The sequence below is a fragment of the Cariama cristata genome, unplaced genomic scaffold (assembly GCF_000690535.1).
Source record: "Cariama cristata isolate BGI_N322 unplaced genomic scaffold, ASM69053v1 scaffold6443, whole genome shotgun sequence".
In the NCBI taxonomy this organism is placed as follows: domain Eukaryota; kingdom Metazoa; phylum Chordata; class Aves; order Cariamiformes; family Cariamidae; genus Cariama; species Cariama cristata.
In genome coordinates, this window is record NW_009610043.1 from 41,089 (window position 1) to 64,813 (window position 23,725).

General features: G+C 38.0%; 1 protein-coding gene across 1 annotated transcript in view; it reads right to left on the reverse strand.

Annotated features, from left to right (window-relative positions):
* The window catches only part of MTMR3 (myotubularin related protein 3), a 76,793-nt gene that overhangs the window by 36,689 nt on the left and 16,379 nt on the right, over positions 1–23,725 (reverse strand). The window contains exons 3-6 of the mRNA XM_009697742.1: positions 8,790–8,870; positions 3,710–3,785; positions 3,222–3,311; positions 1,889–2,005 (exon numbers count right to left, since the gene is read on the reverse strand). Of these exons, the coding sequence (XP_009696044.1) occupies positions 1,889–2,005; positions 3,222–3,311; positions 3,710–3,712 (210 nt within the window). The 5' untranslated portion in view covers positions 3,713–3,785; positions 8,790–8,870. The remainder of the gene's footprint in view (positions 1–1,888; positions 2,006–3,221; positions 3,312–3,709; positions 3,786–8,789; positions 8,871–23,725) is intronic.

The window sequence follows — 23,725 nt, forward strand, 5'->3', positions numbered from 1 at the left end:
TTCCTCAGGACAAACTCTTGATTTCTAGGGCTACTCTTGTTTTTAAATATTGAGCTCTTTGCTCTGTCAATTCTAGTTGCCAATTTCATATAACATTCAGACTCTGAATTGAAAAAAAATCTCACAGAAAGTAATACAATATAGATTTATTACAGCAAGCCCCTTGACAGAATTTAGCCCTAGAATTCATGCCTGTATCACAAAGCAGCCAAGGAATCCTATAAAACACATGCCTCATAATGCATCGTCTCTGTTGCCAGCAGTGTGTGGAGACGCACCTGGCTGGACTGCACTTGTGGCACCCCAGCACCTAGCTGACCCTTGGCTACCGTTCTGATGCACGGTGATGCCAGCAGCTTAACCTTTACCTTATGCTTCAGGATTGACTACAGAATAAGAGAAGTGAAAAGTAAAGCTATGCTACCTCTGCATACACACATACTTGTATGAACTCCTTTGTATGGCCAGCAGTGGAAGATAATAGCCCTTAAGTTTCCAATTAAATTTTTGTCATCGTAAATCTTTTGCCATCATTTTGATCAATTGCCATGTTCAGAAATAATACCTTTATTTGCTGAAAAACCCCACGTCATCATGAATTTTAGTACTTTAATGCTGTACACAGATGTTCACCAGTCTAGCAGACATGCCTATTCAGCCTTCTACATTGACAACTCATGAACTAAAATACCACTTAAAGTGATTAATGACAACTATGACACAGGCACATTTCAAAGTCTGTAGATAACACAGCTATATGATTAGAGACAACATAAACCAGTAAAGACTGAGTTTCAGTTAGTAAACAACATTTTTACAGAGTTAATAATTCGATTCTGGCACAAAACAATAAAAAAAAATTTAAGATTGACATGGCATCAAAAATTAAATCGGTTAGGCACACAGGAGATCTCCCTGATGTTCCAGACCACTGTGTCACATGTCTCAGTCATGTATATGTTGGACACCTCCCAATTCTTGTGTTTTGTTTCCCTTGCTTTTCTCAGCTTTGGAATAATACACAGTTTTGGTGTTTTACATTTAACTCACCACTGCACAGTTCAGAATTTATGACTGACATGTGGCAATCGTGAACAACTAGCCAGGGTCAGGACTTGTCTTGAAATAAGGAGATTGAGAAAATCCATCATGCTTTGATCCTTTGAATTTTGTTTTACTGGTTTTATTACAAATATCGACAAAAATACTTCCGTGCCACATATAATGTCCTATCAAATTCTATATAGTTCACAAATGATATTACAACTAGTAAGACTAGTATCTGGCAACATTATACTACTGTAAAGGACTATACAATGCCCACTTAATTTATGTCTATGATCACAAGTAGCTAGACATGCAACAATCTTTAAGAACAGATACTTAGAGTAAAGCTCTTTACAGAAAGGCACAGGCATCTGAAGATGAGGTCCAATTCACAGATCTCACATCAATGGCTGTACTCATGCTATCCAGCTTCAGGCATGTGACTTCAGCAGCTGGACCTACTTCCACCTTTTGAAGCTCCAAGCAAGGCACAACTCTAGCTTAGGTGCTCCAAAGGGCCCTTTGAAAGACCTTTTATTTCTCTACTGAGCATATACAGAGCTTAGGGAGAACAAAGGGCTGGCATAGCCAGCTGTAAAGAGAACATAAAGTTGAGTGATGTGACACTTCTTTACGAAGCCTGATTTTCAGAGGTGCTGAGTCATCTCTTGATGCCTGAATATGTACCTGTTCTCCCTGAAAAACGTGATTTGAACATCAAAGAGATTTTTCATTACCACTAACCTTAAAAGGCAGGATCATCATACTTTTATCCTAAATTCTCTTATTTGGATCAAGTTCAGAATACCTGCATTACCATAGTAGCATAAATAACACTTACATTCACAACAGACTCCTTGAATTTGATGTGAAGCCTGTAATTAGAAAGTGCAATGATGGCATCCTCTGCTCGTCCTACATACTCCGTACTCTCACCATGAAGTTCAATGAATGGGACCTTTAGAATGTGAAAAAAAATGTTTCAGAAACCATTTACCAAAAATATGTACCTCCTGTAAGCATAGGCTCGAGCACACATCATCATAAAATCAAAATGAAACACTGCTGAGAATTCAGCCTAGCTATTACTGCTAAGAAGGAAAGTCTTGGGTAAGGTTGGTTCAGAGGTTAACTGCAGCCTTTTTTTAAAAATGATTTCTCATTTTCTCTTGATTTGCCTGAGTAATAAGTGATTGGTCAGGGAAAACAATGAATTTTAATGAAAAATCTGAGCAAAATATCCTCACGTTTTGGCAAGCAGTCTGACCAACCCCTTGATGTATGCTCTTGCTCCTTACTTAACAGAGAGTGGCACTTCCGTAATGTCATTAAATTAATCCTAAAGTAGGCAAAACATGCAAGATGAATAATCTTCTATGCTATTGGTCTCCAATATTCACTAAGCAAGGTAACCAGCTTAAACTGGATACATAAATGCTACACAGCTGAAGTGAGTTGGACAAATCACACTTTTCACTTCGTATTTCCCACTGCAAATACGAAAATGCACAACATGTCGGTGTTTTATAAAGTTAGAAAACCTGCAGTTATATTACACTGCACATAGAAATTGCAGCTGTTTAATTAAAAATGTGACTTAAGCCCAATTTAGCTGAGCTAGATGAAAAGTGTAAATGCACAACTTGAAAATAATCTGGTTTTACAACAACTTAGCTTAAATAAATTAAAAATATTTTCTATTAAAATGAAACAAACTACCTCTTCAGTTGATAAGAGTGTCTACATGGATAAATCATTTGAACAAAATTGATTTCAAAAGGAACTCCGGAAAATTAAGAGACCAAAAGACATCCATTTATTTTGTGCAGCATAAGACTTTTGGCTTCTCAGTGACAAGAAGTAATGGTAGTATTTAACTACCTTAGTCTGTTTTTTTAAAAAACAGAATGAGTCCTAAACTACGGAATAAAACCTAGCACTTGAAATAATTACACAAATAATGGTTATTTTTCAGACACTCTTAAGAAACCTCTTGTAACACAATGCACAAGTTCTCTGTCCTACCAACTGCACATGAGTATTTAAAAAGAAAATGTGTTTCTCCTATTACTGTGCTCGACTGCGAATGAAAACTCTATGGGAGAGGCCAGAGAATACACAGGTCAACTAGAGATACTGTGATCTTAACTGGCAAGGAGCAGTGTGGTGATTACCTGAAGGTTCTCATCCTCTCGGATCAGCTGCTTCCTGGGAAAAATCTGATTAGCCTGGATGCATTCAAGGCTGTGCTGAGTCTCTTCATCCTGAGAAACAAAGCGTTACAGTTAACTTCAGCACTGTTACTTGCTGCCACCTTCACCTCATAGCAAGCTATCAATGACCAATGAAAAGCTCAAACAGGATGAAGTGTTTAGAGAATTCAGGTATCAGTAACTTACTACAGTTACTAAACTTTCAAAGACAAGCACTCAAACAACTAAATATGGTATTAGAAACAGGTTTCCTTCCTGCAGCCCAATTAGTAAAGTCATTAAAAAAAGACAGACTTGTAATAGTACTAGGAAAAAAGCATTAGCCTAGCCTAGTCTAGCACTACACTTAAAATTCAACAACCTCACATGTAAACATTCATTCTCTAATGTTTTATCAGATTTTAGCCTATTCTGCTCCGTAACAGACCCTACAAACCCCTTTTCCTTACCATGACAGGCCCTGGATAGGAGGAGAAATCCTCGTCTTTACTCACAATACTTTGAGGCTCTTCTTATTATTAAAATCTAGAAAACCAGAAAAGTGTAACGATGAAGTTAAATTCATTTTCTTTCGGCAAATAAATACAAATTAACTTCTAAAGACTGAGAATTTAGCTGTTAGAAAACTGCAAGCAGACAGTAATTATGAAAAGATGAAATCCATAAAAACAAACTCTCCTGAGACACAAAAGTGTTTCAAAATGTGTCTGGCTCCTTCTGTTCATTCTGAAAAAATCGTCTTCGAACGTACTGCTGCGAGAATACCCAGCCAAATGTAGCAATTAGATCACTGTTTATATAATTTAAATTAAAACATGTTAATCTTCCTAGATCACCCTGAATTGTCTCCCCAGGCATTTGCAGATGGCAACCCACAACTACATCGGTGATAAAACCAAAGGGATCGTTGGGATCATTTAGCCTGATCTGTTAGGTAAAACAGGTTGTTGGATCCTCCTGAGGTAATCTTGTTTCAACTAGGGCGTATGAATTAGAACTCATATACGGGTAAAATTCCTCATTTTATAGTTTTGACTCATTTTCTGCACCCATGGATGTATCAAAATATCCATTCTCTTGCACCGACCTTTCCAAGAGCTCCAGATCACTATACACTAGCAACTTGCTCTCTCCACTATCTAACAATCCCCTGATCTTTTATCACCCGCGAATTTTCTGGAAATATTAGAGAGCATATAGTCTTGAAGTTTATGCAATTGACCCTATTAGTAACTTCATGATTGAAGTGAATACAGGAGCTACAATTTGATTTTGAGATTTATCTTATATTCAATTTTTTAAATTCAGGTAGATTCTTCCTTTTTTTTAAAAAAAAAAAAGGATTCATTCAGGTATTTTATGGGTTTTGCAGTCTACAGCACATAAAAGATACAAACAAAAATATATCACTCAAGTTCAGTCAGCTCTCAGTTCATATGTCACCTTACTTATAAATATATTTCAAATTATCAGTGCTGTGGCTGACAGAGAAAATCACTTTGACTCCATCAGCTCACAAGCACACCACCGCTGCAGGAAGCACTAACTATACCCAGTATATCGTACGCAATATTTACAAAGGGAAAAGGAGCAGCAGATGCACATATTCTGAAACCAAAACCTGCCACTGTCTAAAAAACGATCACACTGTCCCCAAAACCTCTATTAAATACGAACATTGCAATAAACAGAATGCCTTTATGTCCCCAGAGTAGGGGAGAAACAGCATATAAAAGCTTGCAAGTTGGTTCAAAATTGCACAATTTGCAGAAGTACATGTATATGTGTGTAGATATATAAAAAGGAGGAAATTATGAGCAGAATCAATCTGGAACTGCCACTAATTCACTAAAAATTAATGCAAAAAGTAGATATAAATCCTGATTTAAAAGCTAGAAGACTTGATAGAAGTCTGAATCTATCAGCTATGGAAACTGATAAGGAAAAATAATAAAACAGCATAGACATTTCCAGGCCTGCAAGAACAATGGAGAGTAGGAACATTCTTTTACGTTATCAAAAAATGAAGGAAATCCAGAAAGGTTATCTACCAACAGGAAGATGAAGATAATACTATAGTTAATACTGGTTTTAAAAAGGCAGAATTATTCAACGTTTTTGTTTCAAAACAAGCACGAGATTAAAGATGCTTCATATGTAACCTATGCTGTAACTGATGAGAATATTAAAAGAATCATAATGATTAAGCTAAAAAGGCCATAAATTCATTAGGTTTGATCTTCAATATATCAGAGGCTATAAACTTCTAGCCCTTGTATTCAAAACAAGAGCTTATGCTTGACTCCAGAATGACTTAGTATTTTATGTATGTTGTGTTTGGGTACACTTATCTTCCAAAACCACATCTACTCTTGACTTGAAGATACCAAGAAAGGAGGGGTGCAGCAGTTCTCTCAAATGCATCTGGTTTCAGCTTCTAACCTTTGGGTCTCGTGTTTTTTTCGGATTATGTGATGAACTATTCCCCTTGATCTACAAGATTTAAAAAATGAGCCTCCTGCTCCATCAAATTTAAAATGACAGCTGGCTAAGCAACACGTTTATTTGTCCAATCCACCTCTATCTTACAGCTCATCCATCAAGAAAGGTGCAAACTGGATTAACTTTGCAGTATATCCTGATATAATGAAGACTGATGATTCAAGAGAAGATGGGTTTAAAAACTGAAGTTTTCACAAATCTCCTTCTCCATCCTTAAAATAAGGATAAGCTTAGACATCGAGCTATCAGGTCTACAGCCAGCCAGAAGACTGATGAGTAGTTAGGGCACATTTGTGTGACCACTTTTGAGAAGGACATCTCAGTCACCATTTCACAGGCTGCTGGAGCCCAGCTGTTGGCATGACTGCCTTCTGCAACAAACCACCTCTGCACCAGTGCCAATTCTGCTCTTCCAGAATAGCAGCTGCTGTTAAAGTAGTTAGGACCAAACATTTCCAGATCAATTCATCTAGACGATTTATGTACAACCCCAAACCTTTAAACATTAATAGTAAAACCTTCTGAATATAAAAAATACCTTGCTATTTCAGAAAATTCCTTCAAGCACAACTATCAAAGAAACACCGATCTAATTAAGATGAGCTTTATTACAAATCTAAAGCATGCTTAGTATCACTGATGAAGTTTTAATATATTAGGCACTGTGCTGTAACAAAATTGTTCTTTTATACTTCAGATTGATTAGATACATTTATTTTTAAAGTTTACTATATAATCATCTACATGTTAATAAAACCAGTGTTAGCTTAGAAAACTAGGTCTTAAAGTTTCTTACAGCTGTGCTCTAAAATCCAGCATAAACCATCAGCAGAGACTATCCAGATGACTGCAGAACAAATTTCTTATTCTAACTGCTGCATTCAGCTGCAAAGCAGCTTCTATTATAATACTGTGGTTTTTCACCCGAATGTGAGAATCTTCCTTTTTAAGGTGAATTTTGGGAAAACTGTGTGAAAAAAAAAAATAGAGCAGTTTGTTTTAATCAGGATTATCAGATATAAACTGTGATGTTGCCAAGATAAAGGGTACAAGAACTTATAAGACTGGTCCTAAAATAAATAATTTGCACGCTCACACCGCTTCTAGGTATTAGTGAAATGCTTCAACTTAACTGCCACAACACAAAAGTTGGAAAGCAGGAAACATTGAATCGTTAGCATGAAGTTCACTGATCTGATGTACAGTGAATATACTGAAAGAAGTAACTCATTTCCCATCACGTCAACAAGCTGATCCCCCTCCCTTCATGATCTCACGATCACTGGATTGAGCACAAGGGAAAGGAAATACACCACTGGGAGCAGGGACAGGGCCCACACATGATTCTCAGCAGCAGCCCATACTGAGATTGTGTGAATTAACTCTGAAACCACACTTTCAATCTCGATTTCTTTCTATGCCAAAGCTTTCTAATCCATTTCCATCCATACATTTAGCAAACTCTTCCAGGTTAGTCATGTGACCAGAAGGAGGATCACAGTGATTGTGATCACCTAGCAAGGGGATTTCGGACCCTCACTTTAAGAGCATCGCCTTAGAAGTGAGCACAAGAACATTCCTCATATTGTCAACTCCAACAAGCCACTCTGTTGAATTTCACCAGTGCTACTCTGAAGGGCAGCTTGATACAAAGTGAGACTAGCACAAACTGGCTGAAGAAATCTGTTCTCAAGTTGACCCACTCCATCCTGCAACTAATCAAAAAAAAAAGGTATCAGAGTTCTCATTTTGCTTAACTGCATCTGGCAAATAATCAGCTCTTCCATGACAGTAAAAAACATTTCCCAGAAATGAAATTGAAATGTTCAAATACAGCTTAGATAACTGACCAAGAAAATATCTTCATAAAGAGCACCCTCAAATTCAGTCTCCCACTTATAAATAGGATCACATATAAAGAGTATCTAGCTTAGACATAGTGTAGTGAAACTTGTTTTTATTGTTAGAAATAATTTTTTTGTGTCAGGACTGAGGCCAACAAAGGTTATGTTATCAATTTACTGTGCTGCCCTTTCAACTCTAGTTTCACATATATTAAATTACACCAAAAAGAGATTAGTCTTGTTAATTCTCCATCCTTATGTTCTGCTTGAAAGGATAAATGATTACTAAAGGTTGTAACCTCAGACTCTGTTCAGCGAGTATGGGAACATCTTAATTACCTTTCATTTCAGATGTGCCTTCTGGTCTAAATTATGCATATAATTAAGACTAGCAATAACCATCTGTTTGCCAGTGATTCTAAACAAAGAATATTATCTAAATAAAGGATCATTTAAATTCACATGTATTTAAATGTAGCTGGACTTATAGCAAGGAAAAAGAAAAACTGGAGGGGAAAAAAGGAAAAAGGAAGTACCCAAGCATTTGACTTTGCTCCCCTGCCTTCCCTGTCCAGATCCTGAATTCAATTTCAGTATCAAAATCAAAACTGAGTTGACCCTGAGTCTAAAAACATAGCTATTTACATGCTGTGTCACAATTGCCCTGTAAGTTTTAGATAGGAATCCAAAGGTTTTGACAAAGAAGCATTAGAAAATTTGAGAACTAAGTATTCCAGAATGCGATTTAGCTTTAGCAAAAGATGCTACTGTAACAAACTGAAAACACTTCCTCCCCTTTCACAAGTGGAAGGAAATTATTCTGAGATAAGGATAAGCACTTAGTTTTCCATGTTTCAATCACTGACAGCAAGGTTTCCCGTCTTTCCTGGCACTGCATGTAGAAGCACTTACTGGGGAAGCAGCTAACAATATGGACATTTGCACATTACTCAGGAATAGGAGCAGGATAGATGAAGAATCATGTTTGAAGACTGTGTACTACTAAGAATCAGAAGTCTTTTTTTAAAATATAATTAAAGGTTGCAAATTCCAACTCAGTAAAATACTGATTTTTTGTCTAACATCTTGGAAAATACTTTATTGAAGAGAGTAACCAGTGATAACTGTAGAATCCACCTCCAACAGGTAGTTCATCTTACCAAAAATAATATCATTAGCTTACCACAGAATGAGAGAGAACAAAACAGTCCTCTTTGTCCCAGAAAGTTTCAAACGATACTCTTCTGATACTTCACATTGGCAACTACAAATAAAAAGAGTACTTTAAAACATGAACTTTCATGAGGAAAAAAACAACAAAAACAAGAAACACTTCTTAAATAGCTAACAACTGATACAAGAAACTCAGCTGTTATGTCAGTTTGTCTTAAAGAGGAAAAGTAAAAAGTATTAACTACTATGTAAGTTGTAACTTCTGAGATCTTAATACACCCGAAGAGGGAATTCAACCATTGGATTCTGACAGGTACACGTGTGCTGGTTAAGGCCTCTTCTCTGGCAAGGAACCATTCAGAAATGGGGGCCACAAAGCAATTCAAGTTTCTGTTAAACCTCTTTGGTACACAAAAGTGGAAAAACCCAACTAATTCCTTAGTAATACAAGCAACAGGAGAGCTCTTTCACAGAAGATCCAATTGTTTTTGCACTGATCTTCAAAAGTTTTTTTGTTTAATTTTACACTAAAAATTAAATTCCCTCCCCCCAAGAAAGCAGATGAAGACCTCTGAACAGTGGCTATTGCCTAAGTACTGTTGGACAAAGCTGCAAAAAAGCCAAGGTGAACAGCAATGCTCATATGACACCATTCCTCCCAAGCCCTATCTTTTTGATTTTCCAAGTGCTGTACAAACAGTTATTTCCTCAATAAGTATTGTATCACAAGTAAAAAAAATTATATGGAGAAAATATGCGATTTGCTTCATTCTTACACAATCATTGCAGTAGGTATTCAGACATCTTCTATAGCATCTGAATGACTGCTGGGACACAAAGTTCTATACTAAAATACCCAAACCCTAAAATTAACGTTCCAGACTAAAACCAACCCTTCCTAAAGCATGCAAGCAGCCAAACTGATGGAATACCACTCCCTTAGATCCACTGTACCAGAAGATTTGCTCTGCACAGTAACTTGGAAGCTATCCCAGTAGCATGCTGCATGTGTATGTGCCTGGAAAGTCTATAAACATATAATCCTGCTGCTAGAAATAGTTTGCTTGTACTCTAATGTGATAATTTTCACATTCTAGTCCATTAAAAAAATAAATCTTTATTTTGCATTTATTGTGTTCTTTAGTTTATGGCTTATAACAGGGAAAAAAAAAAAGACATTTTCAGTACGTAAAAAAAGGATATATAATTTTAGGACTGACGTAGTAGAAAGGAATAGTTTTTAAAGTACAAATTTAGATGCATCAAGCAAAAGAAATTCTAACATTTCAAGTTGTGGACACACTGTAGGGGAATCTCATATATATCTACATTCAGCAATTACTTCAAAAAATTGTGACATTAGGATGTCCTGCTTTAACAGAAAACACCCTATGAATGGTCACAGTACTAGCTTAGAAAATTAGGTCTTAAAATTTCTTAAAACTGCACTCTACAATCTAGGTATGAATTGATTTTATTAAATAGTTTCTAAAAGCAACATTTGGTTACCTGCAACAGAGGTCAACTGTTTTTATTTTAAAATACGTCTCAACTCTCAACCAACAAGCCAAATGCCATAATTAATAGCTTTATGGGTTGACAATTACATATGGCACACGAAGCAGAAAGGACAGTTTTACTTTGAGGTACCAGCTTGATCATGCAACTAGTTCAACTTTACAGCTGCTTGGTTGTACAAAGTCACCTTTGAAAGGAATACTTAGCAAGCTTATTAAACAAAAAAGCTATGAAGGCAGACTGCGCAACTCCAGAACAACTCTTCAGAGACAGTTTTCTGGCCATGTCCTTGCTTTTAAAAAGGCAAGATACACAATTACAGTAGCAGGAGGTAGACTTATTTTGTGTGTTTTGGGTCCAAGAAAAAAAAAACAGACCAAGCACTCTTCATAGTCTGCAACAAGCTTTTTATTCAATTTAATGAGGTTTGGAAGAAGCCACCGAATCTCAAGTTTTGTAGAGGAGTTTAAAAACAGGAGAAAAGTGTTCCAATATAAGCATTAATAATTCCGCTTTATTCCTGCCAGTATTCAGAAAACACTTCATGACATGCTCATCAGCATTCCTCTTGCAAGGCTGCTAGTCACAGATAAGCACCTCAAATGTTATCACTTCCTAAGTCAACAACTTGTGCCAAAAAAAGCTAAGAAGAAACATCACTATGAATTCTACTACCATCTCACAAACACTAATTACTTAAGGGAGGCACACTCCCAAGGACTGGTGTATAACTGTTAATTAATACAGCTAAGCACATCCAAGTTTGCTGCCCTGAAGAGGGTGATGTAGCCTCCCCCTCCGTGTGCTCCCACCCTTTCCCTTGCATTAGGTCTTCTCTTTGATACACAAAGAGCAGATTCAGCACCACAGTAGAAGATGGAAAAAGGAACAGGACCCTTTCAGTAAATCCTAGGAAGTCAAATGTCCAGTAAAGGAACTGGCTTTGAACCACCTTTCTTACTAGGCTGTCACATTCACACAGCTGGTTTGGTTTAGATTTTTTTTAATTTAAGCACAGGTGCTGAAGGACATATTAACATTGGGCAGTTTTAAACATGTAAGAAGTAATTCTGCCATAGGGCTCCAGTACTCAAGGTGATGCGAACAGAAGGCTTAAACTAAGCTTTTGTTTTGAAGCACCTTCTTAGGATCCTTCTCTGTTGACTATTTTGAGAACTTGTACATTAGGTGAACACTAACTAGCACACAGGTCTTGCCTCCATTGTTTTTTCTTGGAAGCATTAGGTGAACACTAACCAGCACATAGGTCTTGCCTCCATTGTTTTTTCTTGGAAGATGCTATGGAGAAGTAGAGTAGTGGGATGATATATCAATCATACTGTAATAGTGAAACAAATAATATAATTGTGGGGGGAAATTCAGAATAATGGTTTCCAAGTTGTAGACCTTTCATCCCTGGAGATATTCCAAACTTGACCAGTCCTTAAGCAACCCAATCCAACATCAAAGCTGGCACTACTCTAAGCAGGCCTCCAATCTAAATTATGAGTCTATGACAACATTTTTCTTGACATTTTTATTTAAATAAAACATTGGCAAATAGTTAGGAAAAACACTCTTGAGAAGTTTAAATAAACATGTTTTTAATTAAGAGATCAAAAAGTTGTCACTTCAGTTTTAGGGGAAAGCCCGTATCTAGAAAGTACAGAAGAGGTATGATTTGATAAGCATAAAGTGAGATGACAGTACAATAGCTTTGGAAAAAAACAAATTCAAGTTTTCTCTAGCCACAGACAAGGCTATCCTCATAAAGATGTAGGCAAACAAAACCAAACTGAACTTTCTTCTGGTAATTAACTATTTTGAAGGTGTATTTTTTCCTCCCTTTGCTGAAATACGGTATTTCTGCATTGGTTATGCCACACCATGTCACAACCTTAATATTATGCAAGTGCAGCTTCTGATTAAGAGTTCTCCATTTCTGCTTACATCTCTAGCTTTGCAATATTACTGCTCCCATATAAACCAGCTCTGCTCTGCAGTGACCAAAACTTCTCTTGCACCATATTATCACACACTTACAATTTCATCACCTTTTTCTTTGGCTGCTTTCTGCTGAGCTTTAGCCTGTATATTGGCTATAGATTGCTGTCCTCCTCTTTCCTTTCTATGTTCTTCCTAGTGGATTGTAGCTTGCTTTCCCCAAAACTCTTTTTACCCTACTCTAAGTGTGCTAAGGAACAGGAACAGAGTGCTGTATCAACTACCTACACTTGGGGTGATGAAGTTAGCTTGTGGCAGAGCTAAAAGCCACAGCAGGGAGGAGAGCGTTGGGATGGCTATCGTGACTGCAGTGGCTCCTGAGGCTGGATAGTGCGAGGTTAACACTTAATAGAAAGGTTTAAAACAGGTACACAGAGAAGGAGGAATGTTGATCTTCATGGAGGTATTCTTTGGTTTCTACTGCCATGTATCTTCTTTATCATACACTTCTCTAGATTAAGTTGACATAATTTCCAGTTCGGAAAGCAGCTGAATATGAAGGAGTGTACATGTCAATACTCCAATGCATGACTGAGTCAGCAGAGATCAACAGCCACACTGAGTATCTCACCTGCCCTTAACACGATGACAAGTGTCCTACACAAGAGCATTCTGAAAGTGTCTTATTCCATCTTCCATTCTACCTGCGCTTCTATGAGTGAAGAATAAACATTAAGAGTCCAAAGCATCAAAAAAAGTTTTGTCAGCATCTATCACTGCACTGACTCATACATTAATGGTAGGTGATTTTGTTTCCTGTGGACCCCTTAACAGGTAGGCATATTAGCTTCCTTTATCTTCCCACTCACAAGAGGCATCAATCTGTTTTTAAAGCAGTTTAAGCTGATTATATTTGCATACTAGTTAAAGATCACTTCTTACACTCTTAAATTAAATGCAGAAGCAACCACTCAAAGTTAAAGCAAAAAAACATCTCAAACCATAAGCAGAGCTTGAAGTGGCAAGAGAGTGCAGCAGGCAAAGCATTAGAAGCACTTCTGAGACTGTGGCTATCTAATAGCTAATGGCAATAAAGAGAAATTTGATCTTCCATTAAAGAAAGGTCCATTTTTCCATAATTGATGGAAAGAATAAAAATCAGTGGAACTTTAGGTGGGATTATAGTATTAGTTATTCCAATAAATAAGAGTGTTTTTTTAGGAAAGAGAGTTTCTGAATGAAAGATCAATATCCTCCTTCACTGATCTCAAAACAACCCAGGTCAAAAGACCACAGCAAGCCTGAAACCAAAAATCTGAAGAAAATATCACTTTTTCTTATAAGATTTCAGGTTTTCTTTTAATTCCTTTTTCGCTTGGATAAAACCCTGAAATCCAAATGCTGCAATCGTTCATACATCAACCAGGATACAATTTACCCATCGCATCTTCTGATGACCCACTGGATATCTGAAACTCAAATCAATAACCCATTCTATCATTTCCTTTTATTTCAATTACTCCATTATTCCTCAATTTTATGTGCATGACAGACAAGTAACACCTACCAAGAAGGACCAACGAGCTACACAGATCAGCCTGAAGTATGGAGACATCTGCAAGGATGGGATCTGAATCTACTAGTCATATGAAAGCTGACAGGACACAGAACGCTGACCAGGACCCGAGCTGGTGGAAACTCAGTAGACTTGTGTAGGTTCTAAGTTAGAAAGGTGACCAAGTGTGCTGGGGACAGGATATTACGTTAAAAGGTAACCAAAATGACCCCTGAAAAATAGGGCAATATTAGACTGAAGTTATGAAACAGAAAAAGTGAGCAAGACTGAGATTAGGCAGCAAAAGTTTCTATTTGAAGTGGCAGAACAGAGTAAGAAGGGAATAATTTGCTCCTCATACTTCCCATTTTTCCACTAAGGTCCTCATAGCCCATGTGCCATTAGTCACACTCCCTCCCCTCTTTCCTCCCTTCTAGAAGGCAGGCAAACAAGCAAATACAGGTAAGAGGCTGTTAATCAAAGTCTCAAAGGTTTTACTCATCCTCCCAAAACACCTATTCATCCCCCTTCCCTACTCTGGTAACATTTTGCTTTACCTCAGTCCTTTCTGTTAACCAGATGAGTACTGGAAAGAGGCAGCCCTAGTTCTAGGAGAGCAGCATCACACAATACCCCCCAAGACAGGCTCCTTACATCTTGTATTTTATTGAGTCAATGTAACACTAAGGAGATATTTACAAGTAACTAAAAAAAGAAAGTTTTGAAAATAGGAAGAACCAAGCAGCAAATTTGATTTGGAGACTCCTTTGGAGCTTGAGTTACACTCCCATGAGGTTTTTCTCCCCATTGAACTACTTTATGACAATGTACACGCAGTTATAGCTGTTAGCTCCTAAGTGTGGAAGTTGACCTCATTTTCATCATACTCCGGCTAGCACAAAGCTTTCAAAACCTCTTTAACAAAACACCACTCAATGCTTTTGTCATAAAACAACTTCATTGAAATATCAAGTACCTGCTATGAATAAACATTTATTTCTCAAAGTATTAAGTAGGTTAAGTTATTATAACATGTCTGTAATAGGAAACTCAGCCCCCCACAGAGGCTCAGAGCAATCGCACTGATCAGCTACACAGCTAGGAACAGGCAGGACACAGAAAAGTCTGGGTTTTCATCAAGGCCTATAACAAGATGTCACTTTCATTGCACACTTTGCACAATGCAATTATTGACTACAGTTTTAATCCATTAATTCTTAAGTTGCATTGAAAAAACCTGTTCTGTCACAGAGGCTGTTTGGCTAAGATGCATATCCACCTTCACTATCTTCATCTAGGAAGAGGCAGTCATTTGAGAGGCTCAGTGTTCAATGACTTACACTGGACTACCTTACACAAGCATGAAAGATAATAATTTCCAATGGCCTAACACTAGCACTTGGTAAAACTGCAGCACACTCCAAAAATGCTTTTTTAAATAACATGACATTTAAGGTGGTGTTGCTTTAAAATAGACTATGTTCGCATTCCCTGAAACACGGTGAGCCATCACAGAGGGTACTGCTCCCATACTCCTCCCAACAAAATGCTCCCCTTCCTTATCTTACACCAACTCTGCCATTTCAGAGCCCTCATGACATAATCCAACTCCTAGATGCAAGACAAAACTAATTCAGAAAGAAGTCAGACTATGGAACCACTACTCTACAATGTTGTAGATGTTGTTTGCTTCCAGAGCAGATGCTGATAAAAAGCATAGCCTGAAAGCAACTGTATGACCTTCAGAATTTATAGAATTTGATGCAGTTTAAGAACCACTTCAACACCTGCAGAAGTGACAGTTTCTTTACAGAACTAGTGAATTACCTTCTTCATGTCTTATACTTGCATATTTATTTCTCAAAGCATTAAGTAGGCTAACTTTAAATGGCAGAGTTAACAGTTCAAATACCAGTTACCCTCAAAAAGCCCTGATCTGCATAGAGCTATGAAGCCTACAACTGTACCCTGCACCAACAGGAACTGAAGTTGGTTTTAGGTATAATACACTGCAATGATATTTCTGCCAGCATCTGCGAACTGAGGGATGAAGAGCTAGTCTCTTCCAACCAAGAGGGGATAAGGATGTTTGATCACAGCATTAGTACTACTGTTTATTTACAGTATAAAATAGTAAGTTGATTCAATACAAGCAAAGTGCCGAGTTCAGGTATTTCTTTATCAGCACATGCAAAGCAATCCTGGTAACAACTGAATCAAGTAATCATATTGAAAGAGCTGACCTAGGTAGAGAGCAAGCCTTTAGTCAAAAGACCTCTTTTTATGAACTGACCACCTAAATTCCATATTTTAGGGAGTTAATCAAGGATCAGGCTAGCTTTTCCAGGATCATAAGCAGCTGTTTTCTAGAGAATAGTCCAAATACTTACTTGGGTGTCATCCACAAGACTGCCAAGACATCAACAGCACTCACTGTTTAACCAGCCACTTAATATACGTAAATACTGTAAGGCAAAAGTCAAATTACAAAGAGATAAAACCATGTGTGCTCATGCGTGGTAAGGAGACCAGCCAGAGCTGGGTAAGGAAACACTAGCAGTTGAAGTGAGCATAAAGAATTTTCTGCTAGCTCCTATTTAGGCAGGAAGCTCCAGTTTAAAGCCAGACACACGACTTACAAGAACAGGTTGCTGCCTTTCTTACATTTGAGCAGCTAATCCCTTCCAGACTAGAACAAACAGGTTATTGCATCCAACCATTTCCAGTTTCAACTTCTCCAAACTTTCAGCAGTATGCTCTGTTACTAGTCCAGTTTGCTACGGAGAGAGAAGACTCACACTAGCATTGCCCCTCAGCTAGGCACAGCAGTGAAGAGCTCAGGCTCCCTACATGTATTAAGACATACACAGAACTCAGATGCCTGCCCCAGTTAAGGGGGCTTCCTATATATTTAGATCACAAGGGACAAAAACTGGTTTGGCTGATCTACCAGCATGCTTCCTCCAAAACGCTCTTTCTTTGGTCAGCTGATTCAATTCAAAGTTAGCAGAAAAAGCAGGAAGAGCAAGTAACTTTTCTCCTACAGTTAAATCACTTCAGTATCTTCCAAATATTGACAGTTGTTTATTCCCATCTTTTTCCATTCATGGAAAATCACAGTTACTTTCAAAAGCAGGAAACAGAACTGGCAAAATACTACTTTCTACTTGCAAGCTGCATTTAAATAAGATCTGAGATGGGACTCCACAACTAAAAAAGGCAAGCAAAGAAAGATGGTCTTAAAAAGGGTCCTGGAAACATATGCAGAAAAGACACTGAGCCATCTGCATATCAAACTACAGCGAGGAGCTCCGAACAGCCATGACTGTATCTCACTTGAGAGCCTCATCAAATACCAAGGATTTATCAGCATTTGTACATGGTCCTTCTTTGATGTGGGAGGCAGGAGTAACAGTAAGTTGTCTTGCATCTCTTAAGATTGCCTAAAGAAATTTGAAGCTAGTCTTGATGTGTTTCAATTTCCTTAACTAGTTTTGAAGATCAATTACATACACTATGAGTATCTAGTATTAAGTACAGAGGCCTTCAATAGAGTAGTTAATTTTATCAGTGCAGAATTTATTCCTCTAAAGGCATAACAGTGGTGCTTTAGAACCAGTTGACTCTATGTAAATTTTTTTAAGCTAATTAATTTTTAAGTCCAGTAACCCTCCAGCTACTAAACTGAGGTAGTATGCTATGTAACCACCTTGTTCAAATCTCGAACATGTCAAATGCAAGAACAATTAGAATTTTTAAAGTTGTGTTTGCAGACTACCCAGGGAGGCCAAGTTCAGTCACAACTCCTCAAAAATCTTCTCTATAAAACAGCTTCCATAATACCAAAAGTATACAAGCTTCTCAGTTTACACTGAAGGTGCATTCAGAGCCAGAAAGAATTTACTTGGAATAACAGAGTATGCTTATTCTAAAAAAACTAAACACCATGAAGCCAAAGTTAAATATATTTGGGCATTTCAGAGAGGCACCAAGAAGGTTTTGTGGTTAAGGCACATATGTGTATCAAAAACATCTACTTTGTTAGAATTGAAATTAAGTTCTGCACTGGACTGCAACTCTGCTGGCAAAACAAGGTTTGATGCATCTCCAGTTAATATTTACCAGTCACAGTCAGTCTCTCCCCTCCCTGCTCCAATATTTAAAGTTAAAAATCCATTGACCTAAATGTTCAAGCTTCCTTAGGAGGAAACCAGCAGATACTTGCCTTATGTGGAAAAAGGAATCAATCCTATATTGTAACTGTATCTCCTTTGAAATCACTGCTTCAATGGCAAGATCCACCAACAGAAATTAGGTTCTCCAGGGAATGTGAAAATTTAAGTTTGGATTTCCTACCTGCTCACACCAAGTTCTGTATAGCCAATTTGTTTTTACCAAAAAGAGAGGCATTAGTCCAGTATCCTTTTTTATACTAAGTGCCCTTTAAAAAAAAAAGGCACAAGTAATGCAAGATAGCAACAAGTGTCTGTACATACAGGCAAATGCATTTCTACAATTCAAAACTAGAAGCACTTGATCTACAGCCACCTTTTTGAATTGTTACAGGAATGCATTTGCCTGTATATACAGACGCTTATGTCCTGGTGAACTATTCAGAACACACTTTCCCCAAAATTTGGTTTAGTGTGGATTCATTGAAGTCCGGCAAACCCTGACTTAAAACCCCTCACTTACTTTGCCCTACAGAAACTCATTCATATTTGTAGATATAACAAACCCTGAGAAGGAAGAACACTAGCAATACAAAGAACGTAAGTCATTTAAGTGTTTTATCCTTTAGAGGACATTCACTCCCTTCCCTATGTGACTCAAAACAAACCTAGTTTACTAAAGATGACTTGGTTGTAATTAAGAGATAAATCATCACCTTAAAGAAACAAAAAGTTTGAGCTCTTCAGCAAGTTATCTAAAAACAATCCATCCACATCTTTCCCATAGGCGTTGTAGAAGTGAGCGCAGTTATTGATGCATCAGGTAAGGTAGTTTTCATTTTAAATATGGTTTAATCCCAGATTTTAAAAAAGAAATACATACATCAGTATGCAGGAAATCTCAGTTATCCATTTTAATTTTGCTTTGCACTTGAATCATTAGCCAGCAAGATTTAATGTTCCTTTAAGGAAATATAAAAAGGATTCATAACCAACCTTACAGTAAATGTAGCACATCCCCTTCAAGTTCTATTTTATAAAGACATGCAAGAACACATGCATATTAGTCCACAAGCTTGCTTACAGATATGAAAGTGGCATAAGTTACACATTTGTAACACTTCAATTCTTACCTGTGACTTGCAGATATCAAGCTTCAATTAAATGCACAGAAGTGACCTTCCACAGTAAAAATTCAGTAAGATCAACTAAATTAGTCTATCTTCATTCTTTATCTTTCAACTTGAAGTACCTTTTGGTAACTGACTTAGTAGCAAAACCAAGTCTGTACTTACTGAACATGAACTCAGAGATGTCTGTCTTAAGTGCATGAGGATAAAATACTCAAGTTGCATCTCCTTAGATTCAAGAAGTAAATCAGGGAAGTTTTGGCAAAAAAGTAGATACAACATAAATGAGGAGCAATAAGAGGTTCGGTACTTGAGTTTCAGATCCTAATTTAAAATACTCGTTGCATCTCCTTAGATTCAAGTAGTAAATCAGGGAAGTTTTCGCAAAAAAAGTAGATACAACATAAATGAGGAGCAACAAGAGGTTCGGTACTCGAGTTTCAGATCCTAATTTACTGCTTTGCTCCTGATGAAATTAAATGGCAAAAGCCCCTGACCTCAACTGACAATGTCTTGTTTCATGATGTTTAAGCAGGATGAAACTGCTGACAACGTATGAACACAATACTGAAACTCAGTTTGCTCGAGTACTCAAGGATCTCCTTCAAGATCTTATAAGGTGTCAACCTTGGTCAAAGTCCAAACTAAAAAACAGCAGGAACTTCTTTCCTTCCCGTAACTATAAAAGCTGCCTGCAGGAAAGCTTGCCATCAGGTCCAGGAGGACTGAACTTCAGAAAGCTTTCCTTCTGAAAGAGACTCAAATTCAACACCAGAGACTTTTGTGCTGTTAACTGTCACAGGAAAAAGATTCAATATTCAATTACAAAAAAGCAGAAGTTATTTCTGCCCCGTAAGTCCAAACAGGAAAGTATAAATCACCAACACAGATATGCAAAAAAATTCAGAACAACTTGGGTTGAATAGGACAACTGAACATCAGTTAGTCCAGGCTCCTACTTGACACAGTTCCAGTTAGATCAAGTTCCTGAAAGACTTCTGCGGGCAAGGTTTGAATAGCACCAAGCATATTCCTTCTAGACAACCTGTTCCAATATTAAGGTTGGAATCTTAAACTAAATTCGGAAAAATACTCAAAGGCAAAGGAAGCCTTCAAACTGAGCAAAACCAGGGAAAACAACAAGGATAAGAACAATGTTCAAAATACTTATGTCTACTTCACTTTTATTGTTAGCCTTTATTTTAAGATATTATGCAGTTGGTGTAACACAAATCTACATGTGAAGACAAATCTAGAAGCAAATGCTCAGAGCTGAGATGAAAAAGCACTTGCAATTTAGGTAACAGCTTGCTGTAGGAACAGCCTCAGCATTTAAGACTTGTATTTCTGAAAGAGCTTGCATACAGTTCTGCACTACAGATTCAAATGCCAAAAAACAGTCAAACTCCTTCCCTGGATGAAGGATTACATCTTTACATAGCAAAGCTTACCTGGCAAGCTTAAATTAGTCTGTCAACCAAGTACAAGGATCCAAGGCATGTATGTTTTATTAAAAGCACCACATCTGTGTCATTAGCTTGGAAATACAACATCCCTGCATCAGTGTCAGGTCCAGCTGACAGAACGTTTTGAAAGTCTTCCCTGAGTGTAGAGGCTTCCAGAACAACCAACAAAAGCAATGCACCAGCCAACACTTGCAGCCAAACTTCTATGTTCACTCTGAACAACTTATAGCTTGACATAAGCTGAAGATGTTCTTTTTTTCCCTGTTACCATGACCATGGGTGCAGAAAATCAGATCCTCCAAAAACAGGTAAGGAAGAATAGTCTATTTTAGTGTTTTACTACTTCACATACAACAGCTCAAGAAGTCAGAGCACTGGTATGTAAATGGTGCTGTAAGGGAATAGATGCTTGACAGGGCAGGCATGTTTTGGTGATGGATTTTTGGCCTAGGTTGTGACATGTAGTTGCACAATAAAGTAAATAAGGAAGGCAAAGTTGACAGCCTGAGACCCATGAATTAATGACACAGCAGATATTTTCACTATACATACATGCCATGAAAATCAACTTGTAGTTGCATCTTAAAATGTCTTTTATACAAAAAGCACAGAGAAGCATTACACATTAGAAAATGCAGGCACTATGATCACCTGTGACACTTTAGTTCAGCTTCTCTTGGAAGATGTATGATCCCTAATACTCTTCTCCACCCTTTCCTTCCCATAAAACCCCACCCTCATTCAGCAAACTAGGTGGACCTGAACCCAGAACTTCTCATTATATTCATTTTTATTAAACATTGTAGTCAGCGTGGAGTTCTGAATCAAGTCAATCTTTTATACACTGCTCATTTTATAGCACCTCTTCTGCTAAAGATCCACAGTGCTTAGCACAGTTTTCACACTGTCCCATATGATTAAGTGATAGTAATATATTTTTCAAAGGTTGAAAGACTAAGCATAGTAAGAGTTCAAGGCATCAGAAGGATCTAGTTTTGGTACTCAGAAGAGGCGTCTAAAGTCTAGTTCTTCAAACACTCCCAATTTTTATAGTATTCTGCTCTGTATTTGGGGAAATACAACTCCACTAGCTGGGAGTCTCAGCTGCAGAGATGATCACTCAGGGCTGGAGTTGTGTACGAAACACCAAAACCGTAACTCTATACACACCTGTAAAAGCTTCCAGTAACTTACTAGCTAGCACCACAACCCGGCAGGGACACATCTAGTTCTCCAGGACGGCAGTCACCCAACTCAGACCACCACCTAGAACTTCTTCCCAGATAAAGTCACTATTCCCTCACCTAGAGCTTCTACAAATACCAGGAAATTTAAGATCTTATTGGGACACCTGGTAGTTTTGGATTTCTTCAGGTATCCAAGGGTATTGCAGCCTCTGCTTAAAGCGATCTCAGCTATTACCTGTGGGGATGAACTACTGATGCCAGTGCACTCACATGAACAGTCAAAAGATCATACTTGCATATCCAACCAGCATTCCTCCCACAAACAGCTTAATCTGATTATATTTGTTTATTGGCTCAATTGCACAGGACACAAACCTCTTTTGGAGAGAGATGAGCTCCTTGGCAAGCCTTCAGAATAGAACAGTACTCACATTTCGTATGGTAGTTCATCAACAGCCACAGCCATATTTATCAGGAAGCCTAGGTCATCAAGGACTCACATTAGAGCCAAAATGAGTCGATATACCCAACTCCCATGGCTGCTTTTAAAATGGTCAGCCCTAAAGCTAGGGGTAGAGTTGTCCAGTTTTACTATTTTGAACATAATGTCAGTGAAAAAATCCCTTAGCAAGTGAGCTAATCTTTCTCCCCTTTAAAGTTTTCTTGCAGAGTAACACATGGCAGTTTAAGCTGACAAAACTGCATACGTGAGGCGGAAGAGTACATGACAGTAGTATTTAAGGGACATTTAACTTTTACACATGTTCAAGCTACATTAATGCTAAAACTAGAAACCTAACAAGGTTCAACAGCTTCTTGTACCAAAATTTTTATACGAATCAGCAGCAGCTGTCTTTCACCAAGATGCTCTTCCCTCCATAGGCTTTTATTGTTGCAGGTCCCCCAGTTTATTTGTTGGGCTCCCCCACCTGCCCTGAAGCACTACAATGCTGGGCTCAACATCACCTTTCCATACAGCCATTCAACCGGGTGCAGACTTCACGCTAAGGAAGACCTTCATCTGGCTTTCAGCCCTGGTTATTTCTCCAACTTTCGAAGCAGGCTGTTTTCTTTAAACTATTAAAGGGAAAAAAGCCATTAAATTAGTTTCAAAGTCAGTATGTGTAATACACCACATGCCACCTGCCTCAGTGAGGTATCACTGCCATGCTTAAACTTTGTCTGACATAGCTTTATCTCTTGTTTATTTTACCAAAAGGATGTCAGAAGTCTTACGCAAGCTCACCTCTAACATACTCTAACATACTCTTTATTCTCTTAGGAGCCATTGAATGAAATGTAAGTTAATGAATAACACAATAGGAGTTATTTCATTATCCCCATGGTGAGAGAGCCATCTAATTCTTGGATATGAGGTCAGACTTGAGAACCAGCCAGTGACACTTACTCAGGCTTCCACTGCTCAATCAACTCCCACACCAACAGTGTTGATAGCAAAAGGCTTGCAGGCTGCACTGACAGCTCACGCCAGACTGCCAGAGCATGGAGCAAAGCTACTCTGACAGCAGCCTTAGGAGGAAACAAAGCAGCAAGAGTGAGCAACTGAAGCCTGTTATTTTGCTTCCACAGAATGGAGGACAGCAGGGGAAGGTTTTTAGCAGCATACATTTAGTGTATTCACCTTGCACAGGTATGGAAGTCAATGCAGTAAAAGCACATCAGCGCTTTGCATTTTCCTCTTGCCTCACAGGGTCCCAACTCCACTCCAAGTTACCACTCATATCTCGTACTACCCAAGCCAACCTGTCCTATTGAACTCCACCAGAAACCCAAGACACTTAAGGTAAGCCTGAAGTGAGGTACAGATCCTTTATCAGTCATTGGCAATCCTGTCCTCTGGCATTCAAGGCTACCTCACTTCCCCTTTTGGTTAAATGAATGCTTTTCACTGCAGAACTGATGCCTTATGACTTCAAGTAGATGTTCCCTGCGAAGAACACACCTATCTCCTGC